The sequence below is a fragment of the Procambarus clarkii genome, chromosome 51 (assembly GCF_040958095.1).
Source record: "Procambarus clarkii isolate CNS0578487 chromosome 51, FALCON_Pclarkii_2.0, whole genome shotgun sequence".
Taxonomy (NCBI): domain Eukaryota; kingdom Metazoa; phylum Arthropoda; class Malacostraca; order Decapoda; family Cambaridae; genus Procambarus; species Procambarus clarkii.
Genome location: NC_091200.1, coordinates 3,400,368 through 3,414,377, shown reverse-complemented (window position 1 = coordinate 3,414,377; position 14,010 = coordinate 3,400,368). Strand labels below are relative to the sequence as shown.

General features: G+C 48.4%; 1 protein-coding gene and 1 long non-coding RNA gene across 3 annotated transcripts in view; one reads left to right on the top strand and one right to left on the bottom strand.

Moving 5' to 3' along the window:
• Nucleotides 1-13,477, bottom strand: part of LOC138351873 (uncharacterized) — a 37,179-nt gene extending 23,702 nt beyond the window's left edge. The window contains exon 1 of one of the 2 annotated variants that reach the window (XM_069303881.1): nucleotides 13,177-13,477. In XM_069303881.1, the coding sequence (XP_069159982.1) occupies nucleotides 13,177-13,309 (133 nt within the window). In that variant the 5' untranslated portion in view covers nucleotides 13,310-13,477. The remainder of the gene's footprint in view (nucleotides 1-13,176) is intronic. The other variant, XM_069303880.1, reaches the window with a different exon arrangement.
• The window catches only part of LOC138351875 (uncharacterized), a 40,169-nt gene that overhangs the window by 9,264 nt on the left and 16,895 nt on the right, over nucleotides 1-14,010 (top strand). The window contains exon 2 of the long non-coding RNA XR_011222641.1: nucleotides 3,323-3,529. This is a non-coding gene — a long non-coding RNA (uncharacterized lncRNA). The remainder of the gene's footprint in view (nucleotides 1-3,322; nucleotides 3,530-14,010) is intronic.

Below are 14,010 nucleotides of genomic sequence, written 5' to 3'. Positions count from 1 at the left end.
GGAAGTAATAACAGGCTTAAATACTAAATTCCCAGGAGTATAACAGCATCAAGTGGGCAAGAAAAACGTAGAAAGATATTTTGGGGAAATAAGTAAAAATAAATAAAACCCGTCATACTCATCATCATCATCATCATCATCATTAGCATCATCAACGGGGAAATGTCAGGACTGTGGAGAAATGCCCGACAGACCACTGGAACATTATCTAACACAGTGCACAGTTACAAACCCATTAAGATTTCAACTTAGATCAACCTGATCAACCAGGCTGTGACTCGTACGTCAGGCTGCGAGCAGCCGCGTCCAACAGCCTGGTTGTTCAGTCCGGCAACCAGGAGGCCTGGTCGACGACCGGGCCGCGGGGACGCTAAGCCCCGGAAGCACCTCAAGGTAACCTCAAGGTAGATTCAACAGAGCAGAAGAAGTTGTTAAACACGTGGGACAAAATATTACTGAAGCGACCATACGAGTCATAAATACTCATACTCCGCCCAAGTAAAACAGAAACAAGCAACACTTAGTGGGCCAGTCAAAATGAATTGGCTTAGTGGATTCCAGCTTAGGGCCCGCGCAGGAATCTTCCCGCAGAAAAAAACATCAACGGAAAAATCAACAACAAAAGTAACAAAAGCAGCATACAAAATAACAAAATACTAACAACAAGTAAAGCAACAAACAAAAAGTCAACAAAAGCACCAGCAATAACACTAGCAACAAGAACAACAACAATTGAAATAAACGTCGTCGTTTCTCCATTTTCTAATGTGTGGTTTGGTCATCAATAGAAACAAAAACAACAGCAATATTAACATAGACAATAATACCAACAAGAGTCTGTAATAACATGGGACAATAAAACCAGTAAAACCCGTATTAACATGCAAAAAGAACCTGTAATAATATGGACAATAAGGCCAACAAAATCCTGTATTAACATGAAAAATAATCCCCAACAAGAGCCTGTATTAACATGGACAACAAGTGTCTGTAATATTAACAAGGACTGTAATATTAACAGCTGTGCAATATTCCGGGTAAAGGGATGTTGTCATGAGAGGTAATTCGAGCAAGTGAAGACATGCAACCGGTGTTCAACACTGAGGACACCGGCGACGGAGACACAGGTGCCCGTGATGGACACCTGTGACGCTCCTAAGACTCAAAAGCTGTACAGTAAAGAGCTGTACTCTGAGCCAAGAGTCCTGGGACAAGAGCGACGGCTACGGACGTTCCTGGCGAGTGAGCGAGAGTTGAGGGCTCTGGTGACGTTAATTTTAAAGCGACGTAAGCAACTTGTGTTAATAGAATATAGGACGAGGTTTTCTCCGAATGATGAACGTCCACTGAAGAGCCAAGTTTGTGTCAGAGGCAGAGATACTAATGATAAATAGACTAGTGGCAAAAAAAGGCGGACAAATGGGCTGACAAATTTATTTTAATTATTATGGTATTGGTCCAGATTGAAGGAGTGATGGAGGTGGTGGTGGGGGGGGGGGGACCTGACCACAACGGGAACCAGACCAGTTTGTTGTTGGTAACCGGCCGAGAATGGCGCAACGGTCGTGACACTAACCACATTTATTATTCAGGAACTTTTGATTACCGGCGCGGCAAGTTTAAAAAGCATGACTGATTGTGTCACTCTTTCAAATATTAAACCGCGTACTCTGGGCAGGGAAGGTGGGGAGGGGGGGAGAGGGAGGTAAACACGCTGGTCAAATAAATTTACTGGCAATCCTTACATCTCTCTCGTCCGGGTAAGCGATCACTGCCCCTGATGCCGGTGGCATGCGTTCTGAAAAACCTTCCCCGACCCTCCCTCGTCTTACCTGGCGAGTGACGAGGGCGTGACGAGGTGCGTGACGGGCCGACGGTGACGCTGCAGACGCCGCCGCAGCTCCGTCGCGTCAAAGAGGTGCTCCGAGACACCCACACCACGTGTGATGTGACGCAAGGCGGCGGTGACGGTGTGACAGGCTTGAGTGTGACGGTGTGACTGTGGCCGGACGCTGCCCGCACGCTGCTCACACACAATCGATACTAACAAAAGCGCACCAAACATTAGACTACAATTTGTCCCCTCTGACCAGCGATCACAGCCGCTGTGACTCGCCGAGGCCTCATCCTCCCTCACCCACACCCGTCCCCTCATCCTGCCCTCACCCCACACCCATCCCCTCATCCTCCCCTCACCCCACACCCCTCCCCTCATCCTTCCCTCACCCCCACCCCCTCCCCTCACCCCACACCCCTCCCCCCATCCTTCCCTCACCCCCACCCCCTCCCCTCATCCTCCCTTACCCCACACCCCCTCCCCTCATCCTCCCTCACCCCACACCCCTCCCCTCATCCTTCCCTCATTCACACCCCTCCCCTCATCCTTCCCTCACCCCCACCCGTCCCCTCATCCTTCCCTCACCCCACACCCCTCCCCTCATACTCCCTTTACTCACATCCCACCTCTCCTCTCCTCCCTTTTCTTCCCCCTCCTCCACTTCCCTTCAACTCTCTCCTACCCCAGTCCTTCCCTCCTCTTGGGGAAGGGTAACCTTTCCTTACAAGAACCCACAAGGGGCATCACTCAGATCTGAATGTGATTGAAGGTAACCAGCTATATCAGAGCGCAACGTCAATCATATATGGGGGATGATAGTTGACACAAGTGGCCCAAGTGACCTGATTGACCTCGCTGGCCACTCCCAGTCTCACAGGAGACCCGCTGACCTCACTCCAAGGGTCATAGGAACACAGCCAAGGCCACACATTTCCCCCACCCTTCGCAAATCACGTATTTTGTTTACATTTATAAATATATTGTTTACATGTATATGTATGTTTGATTTTTTGCTATTTCGGTATTGGGGGTTGACAGGTGAAAGTCATAGATAACTTAGGTGAGGCTGCTCCCACAACACAGGTGAGGCAGCTCCCACAACACAGGTGAGGCAGCTCCCACAACACAGGTGAGGCAGCTCCACAACACAGGTGAGGCAGCTCCACAACACAGGTAACACAGGTGAGGCAGCTCCACAACACAGGTAAGGCAGCTCCACAACACAGGTAACACAGGTAAGGCAGCTCCACAACACAGGTAACACAGGTAAGGCAGCTCCACAACACAGGTAACACAGGTGAGGCAGCTCCACAACACAGGTAACACAGGAGAAGAGTCGACTGGTCTTACCAGGTGGTTCACTGTGGTCTTTCACTACAACTTCTCTTTAGGTTCCATCTGTTGTACTTGTCATATTCAACAGCCTCGCTCTCCGCCCTGTCTTCGCGGGAAAACCTTCAATGTTTACTTTCTTCCTGATTTCAGATTCAGATTCATCTGTTTATTATGCACCCCATTCCCATGAGCGGTGGTGGAGAGGGTTACAGAGGCACATAATGGGTTCAGGAAGCGAGACATGTCCTCTCCAGGCTTCTTTACCAGCGACGTCGCTCCCAAGTCTTCCTGCTTCCAAGCTCACTTCCACGATATTTAAAACGACAATTGACCAAGAGTTAAATAGCATTTAAAATGGTCAGTTTATGTCTTTGAAAACCAAGTCAGCATCCAGACTTTCTTTGTATATAATTTGCAAGTGAACTTGTATTCCTCCTTTTGTTGCCTCACCTAACGCAGTGTGAATAGTGCCAAGCTAATTGTTGTGGTATATTGTCCGGCAACTGATCCTCCTCACAGAATTGTCACCAGCTTCTACAACTGTCCCCCAACCACTTGGGGTGGGCGGTAGAGTGACGGTCTCACTTCATGCAGGTCGGCGTTTAATCCCCGACCGTCCAAGTGGTTGGGGCACCATTCCTCCCACCCCCCCCCTCCCCGTCCCATCCCGCCCCCCTCCCCAAAAAAATATTATCCTGACCCCTTCCAAGTGCTATATAGTCGTAATGGCTTGACGCTTTTCCTCCGATAATTCCCTTCCCTTCCCTTCTACAACTGTCTCGTCAACGTATTTCATTCCACAAGGAATAATGCATAAACCCCAATATACAACTTATACACTACACACATACATCTAACCTCATACATTTGGGTTCCAAGTAAATCTGTTTCAAACAAAAACAAAACACTTTTACCCCAAACACGCTTATTTTAGACTTCATCTCTGGTATGTCTTCCTGGGGTATCTCCAGATCAGAGGCTGGGCCCGGCTCAACTCTGATTGATCAACTCTGATTGATCAACTCTGTGTCAGTCTCTCGTCTTGCCTCACGCTGTAGTGCTTTTAACATGTTAACAGCAATCACCCGTGGTTGAGTGTTCAATAAATCACTGAACAATATCTAACAGATCTCTGACCCCATCCATAGAAGACAAAAGAAAACGTATATATATTATGTTTAGGATTATAAAAGTATGACCCCCACACCTGTGGTAGAAAATAATAATACAAAAATTGCTATGAGTACCATTATATATTCTCTCGTGAGCTCCTTCCCATAACGCTCTCCTCTGAGCTCCCTTAAGGATATTTCGACTTTAATTGTTTTTCGTTAATAGTATCTTTTATTTACTCATTAAAGACCATTATACGCATAGCCACAAGAGCCGCACAGCCATACAACCGATTAAATCACCAAAGACATATATACCCATACAACCATACAAGTCACACATCCATACAACCACATCTGAGACACACTTTCAGTTTTACCCATTAACGAGGACTACCTGCGGGTGTTCTCCTCCCCCAACGAGCACTCTGCTCACCCTAATCACCTGCCTCAGGTCATTAGGGGCATATGAAGGCTACAATCATCTATCATTATTTGAGAAAATACAATTATATTTCCTTACAGTGTAGTTCCGAGCCTGCATACACGTCGCCTGTAACATTAAATCTTATATTTAGTTTTGATAAGTTGGTGTTACTGACCAGACGGTGATTAGTGATAGTGGGTTGACTATTTCACACATTGGTGCCGGCGGCCATAAACTCCTCCGTAACACGAATACTCCGATATAACAGATCGATGCCGTTCTACTGCATATAAAAGGCATATAAACATATCACACACTCGCGATCACACACACACCCACGCTACTCTCACGCTACACCTTAGGCACACGCGTATCAAACACGCGCGCGTGCGCACACACACATACACCACCACACAAAAGCGGTCACACCATCACACACACTATCCCCTATACACTAACAAATACACACACCATCACATATACATTAACAAACACATACACCATCACATATACACTAACAAACACACACACCATCACATATACACTAACAAACACACACACCATCACATATACACTAACAAACACACACACACACCCATCATATATACACTAACAAACACACACACACACCATCACATATACATTAACAAACACATACACCATCACATATACACTAACAAACACACACACCATCACATATACACTAACAAACACACACACCATCACATATACACTAACAAACACACACACACACCCATCATATATACACTAACAAACACACACACACCATTACATATACACTAACAAACACACACACACCATCACATATACACCTTCATTGGGGCCTCGCGGCTGAGTGGACAGCGCTTGGAGGTCGTAGTCCTTAGGGCCCGGGTTCGATTACCGGCCGAGGCGGAAACAAATGGGCAGAGTTTCTTTCACCCTGATACCTGTTCACCTAGCATCAAATAGGTACCTGGGAGTTAGACTTCCTTCCTAGGAAGAGTTAGTTTGACTTAGACTTCCTGGGGATGTGTGTGTGTGTGTGTGTGTGTGTGTGTGTGTGTGTGTGTGTGTGTGTGTGTGTGTGTGTGTGTGTGTGTGTGTGTGTGTGTGTGTGTGTACTCACCTAATTGTGCTTGCGGGGGTTGAGCTCTGGCTCTTTGGTCCCGCCTCTCAACCGTCAATCAACTGGTGTACAGATTCCTGAGCCTATTGGGCTCTATCATATCTACATTTGAAACTGTGAATGGAGTCAGCCTCCACCACATCACTTCCTAATGCATTCCATTTGCTAACTACTCTGACACTGAAAAAGTTCTTTCTAACGTCTCTGTGGCTCATTTGGGGTGTGTGTGTGTGTGTGCGTGTATGTGTGCTAGAGAGAAATATATCTAATAGATATAATAGAAGAAAAATAGATTGGTTAGAAAGCCGGGGTCCAAGAGCTAAAGCTCGATTCTGCAGACACACATAGTTAAAATACACACCAACACCTGTACATCAACAAACATACCTTTAAACACACCATCACACACATCATATAGTCATATAATATATAAAATCATACAACCATACAACCATACAAGTCACGCAACCACAGCTGAACCACACTTTCAGTTTTACCCATAAACGAGGAGTACCTGCGGGTGTTCTCGCACACACACACACACACACACACACACACACACACACACACACACACACACACACACACACACACACACACACACACACACACACACTTTCTTCAATATCGGTGTTGTAAATGAACATTACGTGTTAGATGAACCACCTGAAGAAAACTGAATTCACAATTTTAAACCAATATAATAAAAAAGAATAGAAGAAAATAAGTAGTTGCATTAAACTGACGGGGCTTGGGAGCCGAAGTTAGACCCTGCAAGCACAGTCAGGTTAGCACACACGTTGAGAGGCGGGACCAAAGAGCCAGAGCTCAACCCCCGCAAACACAATTAGATGATTAAGTGATTAGGTGAGTACATACGTTTTATCGGAACATTAAATGTCCTCAATGTTAAAAATAATAATAAAGCGAAAACTAACACGACGACAAAATCTTGAAGAGGCGAGGACGACGCCACGACCATTGTAAAGCTGGAGACGAGGACGACGCCACGATCATTGTAAAGCTAGAGGAGGCGAGGACGACGCCACGACCACTGTAAATCTAGAGGAGGCGAGGACGACGCCACGACCACTGTAAAGCTGGAGAAGGCGAGGACGACGCCACGACCATTGTAAAGCTGGAGAAGGCGAGGACGACGCCACGACCACTGTAAAGCTGGAGAAGGCGAGGACGACGCCACGACCATTGTAAAGCTGGAGGAGACGAGGACGACGCCACGACCATTGTAAAGCTGGAGGAGGCGAGAACGACGCCACGACCATTGTAAAGCTGGAGGAGACGAGGACGACGCCACGACCATTGTAAAGCTGGAGGAGGCGAGAACGACGCCACGACCACTGTAAAGCTGAAGGAGGCGACGACGACGCCACGACCATTGTAAAGCTGGAGGAGACGAGGACGACGCCACGACCACTGTAAAGCTGGAGGAGACGAGGACGACGCCACGACCATTGTAAAGCTGGAGGAGGCGAGAACGACGCCACGACCACTGTAAAGCTGAAGGAGGCGACGACGACGCCACGACCACTGTAAAGCTGGAGGAGGCGAGAACGACGCCACGACCACTGTAAAGCTGGAGGAGGCGAGGACCACTGTAAAGCTGGAGGAGGCGAGGACCACTGTAAAGCTGGAGGAGGCGAGGACCACTGTAAAGCTGGAGGAGGCGAGGACGACTGTAAAGCCTGCAGCTATTTACTGCTCTTGGCCTCACCTTACCTTACTCTTGACCTGACGTGACCCCAGCGTGACCTGCTGACCTTACTCAACCACCTGGTGGCCCGCCAGCCCGGGTCATGTAGGTTTTTGTGCTTTAAATGTGAGGAGAACAGGCGAAGACCTGTGTGTCTCTCACCTAGTTGTGCATACAGGGGCGAGCATCAGCTCTTAAGCCCCGCCTTTAGACCATAATTAGTTCAATGCTCTGGCTCTTTTTTCACTCGTTTTTCTTAACATATTAACAGTTAAAGTTGTGTATCGAATTGGCTTTGACAACTGCGTTATTTAGTCCTATTTATTTACGACTCTTTGACTGAAGAAGTTATTTCTGACGTCCCTGTGACATCTGTGTTTCCAGTTTCCAATTATGTTCTATTGTTCCTTAATCTGAATATTGCTTCTATATCTTCTTTGTCAATCCCCTTAGTATCTTGTATGTCATTATTATGTTTACCCTATTTCTTCTTTCCTCCAGTGTAGTCAGGTCTAGTTCCTTCAGTCTTTCTTCATAGCTCAGTCCCCATAGCTCAGGAACGAGTCCTTCTGCATATTTTTGGACTTTTTCTAGTTTTATTTTGTGTTTCTATAGGTAGGGCTCCCATATTGGGGCCACACACTCATAATAGGTCTCAGGATGTGTACAGCGCTCGGGAGGGATTCTTTGTCCAAGGATAACCTTTGTCCTTGTTGAAGGATAACCTGATGTTTGCCATCATGTGCTGCCCTCGTTATCCTGAATATGTGTGCCGCTGGATCCTCTGGATAAATTAGATGTTCACCTGATCAGGTTTATCAAGTTTATCCAGGAGATAAATCAGATTTATCTCTGGATAAATCAGGTGTCAGGTGTTCACTCACCTGACAGCTGATTGAACAGCGCTTCGGATTCGTAGTCGTGAGGTTCCGGGTTCGGTCCCCGGTGGAAGCGGAAACAAATGGGTAGATTTTCTTTCACCCTGATGCCCCTCCTCACCTAGCAGTAAATAGGTACCTGGGAGTTAGACAGCTGCTACGCGCTGCTTCCAGAGGATGTGTAACAAAATGGATGCCTGATCGAGGACCGGGCCGCGGGGATACTAAGCCCCGAAATCATCTCAAGATAACCAAGATAACCTCTGGTGTTAGATCTGCAGTTGTGTACTCACCTAATTGTGCTTGCGAGATTTGAGCTTCGGCTCTTCGGTCCCGCCTCTCAACCGTCAGTCAACTGGTGAACAAATTCCTGAGCCTACTGGGTTCTATCATATCTACATTTGAAAATGTATATGTAGTCAGCCTCCACCACATCACTGCCTAGTCCATTCCATTTGTTAACTACTCTGAAAAAAAATTGACTCTGTGGCTCTTTTGGGTACTCAGTTTCCATCTGTGTCCCCTTGTGTCTGTACCTTCTGTGTTAAATAAACTATCTTTATCTACGCTATCAATTCCTCGGAGAATCATGTTTGGGGAGATCATGTCTCCCCTAACTCTTCTGCATTCCAGCCCCGACCGTCCAAGTGGTTGGGCACTATTCCTCCCCCGCCACCTCCCCACCCGTCCCATCCCAAATCCTTATCCTGACCCCTTCCCAGTGCTATATAGTCGTAATGGCTTGCCGCTTTCTCCTGATATTTCTCTCCCTCCCATAGTCTCTCCCTGTACCTCATACCCCTCAATTCGGGTGCTAGTCTGGCGAACCTTAAAACCTTCTCTAATTAAGTATTGTGCTTGACTAAATATGGACTCCACGCTGAAGCTGCATACTCCAGGATTCGTCTGACATATGTGATATACTAGATTCTGAATAATCCTTACTAAAGTTTCTAAAGGCAGTTAGAAACTTGTCTAGGGCCAACCAAGAGGATATCATCAGAGGCATATGCAAGGTTGGCCAGTTACTGGCCAACCTTGCATATGCCTCTGATGATATCTTCTTGATATGGGTTTCAGGGAACAGGTCTGATTTGTGTGTGTGTGTACTCACTTAGTTGTACTCACCTAGTTGTGCTTGCGGGGGTTGAGCTCTGGCTCTTTGGTCCCGCCTCTCAACCGTCAATCAACTGGTGTACAGGTTCCTGAGCCTACTGGGCTCTATCATATCTACACTTGAAACTGTGTATGGAGTCAGCCTCCACCACATCACTTCCTAATGCATTCCATTTGTCAACCACTCTGACACCAAAAAAGTTCTTTCTAATATCTCTGTGGCTGTGTGTGTGTGTATGTGTATGTGTGTATGTGTATGTGTATGTGTGTGTGTGTGTGTGTGTGTGTATTCACCTAGTAGTATTCACCTAGTTATGCTTGCGGTGGTTGAGCTCTGCTCTTTCGGCCCACCTCTCAACTGTCAATCAATCAACTGTTACTAACTACTATTTTTTCCCCACACACTGATCCCAAACCTGCACACAGAAATAACACCACGTGAGACCAGAAGGCATGGCAGGATGTGCAGAATACCCCTGTTGAAGAGCAAAGGTGCAACAGGTACTCTGAGAGAGAACTCTATCAACATCAGAGGCCAGAGACTGTTCAACACGCTTCCACTACACATAAGGGCCATAACTGGCCGACCCCTCACAGTGTTCAAGAGAGAACTTGACAAACACCTCCAAAAGATACCTGATCAACCAGGCTGTGACTGGCAGCCAGCCTACGTCAGGCTGCGAGCATCCGCGTCCGTCTGTGTGACCAGTCCAGCAACGAGGAGGCCTGGTTGACGACCGGGCCGCGGGGACGATAAGCCCCGAAATCACCTCAAGGTAGGTAACCACACACCCCCACCCCCAGGAAGCAGCCCGTAACAGCTGTCTAACTCCCAGGTACCTATTTACAGCTAGGTAACAGGGTGAAGGAAACTCTGCCCATTTGTTTTCCCGGCGGTGCCGGGGGATCGAACCCCGGTCCCTAGGTCCACGAGTCTAGAGCGCTGTCCACTCAGCCACCACCCCCTGAGTGTGTGTGCGTGTGTGTGTGTGTGTGTGTGTGTGTGTGTGTGTGTGTGTGTGTGTGTGTGTGTGTACTCACCTAGTTGTACTCACCTAGTTGTGTTTGCGGGGGTTGAGCTCTAGCTCTTTGGTCCCGCCTCTCAACCGTCAATCAACAGGTGTACAGATTCCTGAGCCTATTGGGCTCTATCATATCAACACTTGAAACTGCACACACACACACACTTGTGTGTGTACTCACCTAGTTGTACTCACCTAGTTGTGTTTGCGGGGGTTGAGCTCTGGCTCTTTGGTCCCGCCTCTCAACCGTCAATCAACAGGTGTACAGATTCATGAGCCTATCGGGCTCTGTCATATCTACACTTGAAACTGTGTATGGAGTCAGCCTCCACCACATCACTTCCTAATGCATTCCATGCATTTGTGTGTGTGTGTGTGTGTGTGTGTGTGTGTGTGTGTGTGTGTGTGTGTGTGTGTGTGTGTGTGTGTGTGTGTGTGTGTGTGTGTGTGTGATTTCAGACACACAGACACGAGTACTCAGTACTAACGAGTGAAGGAACACTTAGGTACTCCGCCTTCCGCGGAGCAGCGGGCGAATACAGTGGGAGGTCCCTCTTGGGAATACTGTCCCAGGGGAGTACCTCCAATTTACCACCTCCATTCCAACCACCTCTTCCTTCCCCTCCCCCCACCGTCCCCCCCCCTTCCTGTCCCTTCTTCCCCCCTCCCCCTCCCACTTTCCGTCCCTCAATGACTTGCATACGTCAGGTTCCACTAGAAGGCATCTCCACTATCCCTAAGATGACATCCTTGGACACAAGTGACACTAGCACGGGACATCCTTGGACACAAGTGACACTAGCACGGGACATCCATAGACACAAGTGACACCAGCAGGGGACATCCTTGGACACAAGTGACACCAGCACGGGACATCCATAGACACAAGTGACACTAGCACGGGACATCCATAGACACAAGTGACACCAGCAGGGGACATCCATGAACAAGTGACACCAGCACGGGACATCCATGAACAAGTGACACCAGCACGGGACATCCTTGGACACAAGTGACACCAGCACGGGACATCCATAGACACAAGTGACACCAGCACGGGACATCCATAGACACAAGTGACACCAGCACGGGACATCCATAGACACAAGTGACACCAGCACGGGACATCCTTGGACACGTGACACCAGCACGGGACATCCTTGGACACAAGTGACACCAGCACGGGACATCCATAGACACAAGTGACACTAGCACGGGACATCCATAGACACAAGTGACACCAGCACGGGACATCCATAGACACAAGTGACACTAGCACGGGACATCCTTGGACACGTGACACCAGCACGGGACATCCATAGACACAAGTGACACCAGCACGGGACATCCTTGGACACGTGACACCAGCACGGGACATCCTTGGACACGTGACACCAGCACGGGACATCCTTGGACACGTGACACCAGCAGGGGACATCCATAGACACAAGTGACACCAGCACGGGACATCCATGGACACAAGTGACACCAGCACGGGACATCCATAGACACAAGTGACACTAGCACGGGACATCCTTGGACACGTGACACCAGCACGGGACATCCATAGACACAAGTGACACCAGCACGGGACATCCTTGGACACGTGACACCAGCACGGGACATCCATAGACACAAGTGACACCAGCACGGGACATCCTTGGACACGTGACACCAGCACGGGACATCCATAGACACAAGTGACACCAGCACGGGACATCCTTGGACACGTGACACCAGCACGGGACATCCATAGACACAAGTGACACCAGCACGGGACATCCTTGGACACGTGACACCAGCAGGGGACATCCATAGACACAAGTGACACCAGCACGGGACATCCTTGGACACGTGACACCAGCAGGGGACATCCATAGACACAAGTGACACTAGCACGGGACATCCTTGGACACGTGACACCAGCAGGGGACATCCATGAACACAAATGACACCACCACGGGACATCCATAGACACAAGTGACACTAGCGCTACTAACAGTGACCTCAACCGCGGCATCAGAAGTGACACCTTATTCACAGCTAAGGTGGGCGTGTCACACTAGGGGGTCGAGGCCCTGGAAGGTAAGGAGAGGACGCTGAGAGAGAGAGACCCTAGACAGCCAGAGTGGAGGCGCCTGTCTTGTGAGACAGTAACTCGGGGTGGGAGACGATGCTACAAGTGACAGTAGAAAAAACAAGAGGTGAGACAGCAGGCGACGGAAAGGCTTATAAACCTGTATGACAAGATATATATTTTGATAGTAGAAAGTTGATGAGAAACAATCTGACACAATGAGATCATTTTAATACATAAAACAAGAAAGAGGACCCAGATAGCTGTTGAAGAGAGGCCAATTATGATAAGACAATAAACACAATAACACCGAAAAAAATATTATATGTGGATCAAATTACTGTATATAAAAAGACGATAATAAGCCGAATGACGTTGTGTCAGAGTTCATTTGCGTCAGTATGTTATCTTAAGGTAAACTTGCGTCACGTTGCATCAGCTGTCTCAGGTCCAGACTCATGCTAGCGATGTTCTCTCCTCTTACTGGCACTCGCCAATCGCTGTTGGAGACTTGAGGGGGCGGGAAACTTACCTGAGCCGCCGTCAGAGTCGAGGGCCACTTGGTGATGGAGCTTCTTGGACAGGTTGAGTACCTCCTGTTCCCGCATCACCAGCAGGCGGTTGAGGAAGCTATCGGAGCCTGCCAGCTTCACCCTGGCAGACATTCTTGCATTCCCTGTGAGTGTGTGGACACGAGGACGGGCAGGTGGTGCAGCGTTGGCGGGGACTGTCAACCGCCGCTCGTGACAGGCAGCTCTGGCAACTGATGGGCTGCACGCGGGTGCTGCCCTGTCCAGCGTCCCCCTCCCCCCTCCTCCTCCCCCTTCCCACCTCTTCCAGCACCTCGTCCACTCACAGCTGCTCAAGACGGCACTTCATTAATGCTAGTGTATTTATACGTGCTGATTAGTATGTTATCTGCGAGATGGTTGTATGACGCCTGTTCTGCTCAGTAGCGCCAAGTCGTAAACACAGTTTCATCTTTATTCGATACAGTTTACGCTTGTTTGATCCTCAAGTGCATACACAAAACTGAGAAACTAAACGAAAAGGAATAGAAAAATTATATGGTGTGAAAAGAGCTAAGCTGAGGTCACGAGAGGGTACATAACCTTCCCCCCCCCCCAATCAAATGTCTCATGTGACCCTTTCTGACCTCTTCCTGTTCCCTTTCCTCAACCCCTGGACGACTTATAATGAGAGGGTTGACCTCAGGTCACACTGACCACCGCCAGTTGTTACCTTAATCTGTCCTTAACGCCCCACGCCCCAACATCCACAACGGGCTCACCATAGCCCGTGCTACTTGGAACATTTTGTTCCAGGTAGCAAATCTTAAACAACAGCCCCACGCCCAGGTCGGAAG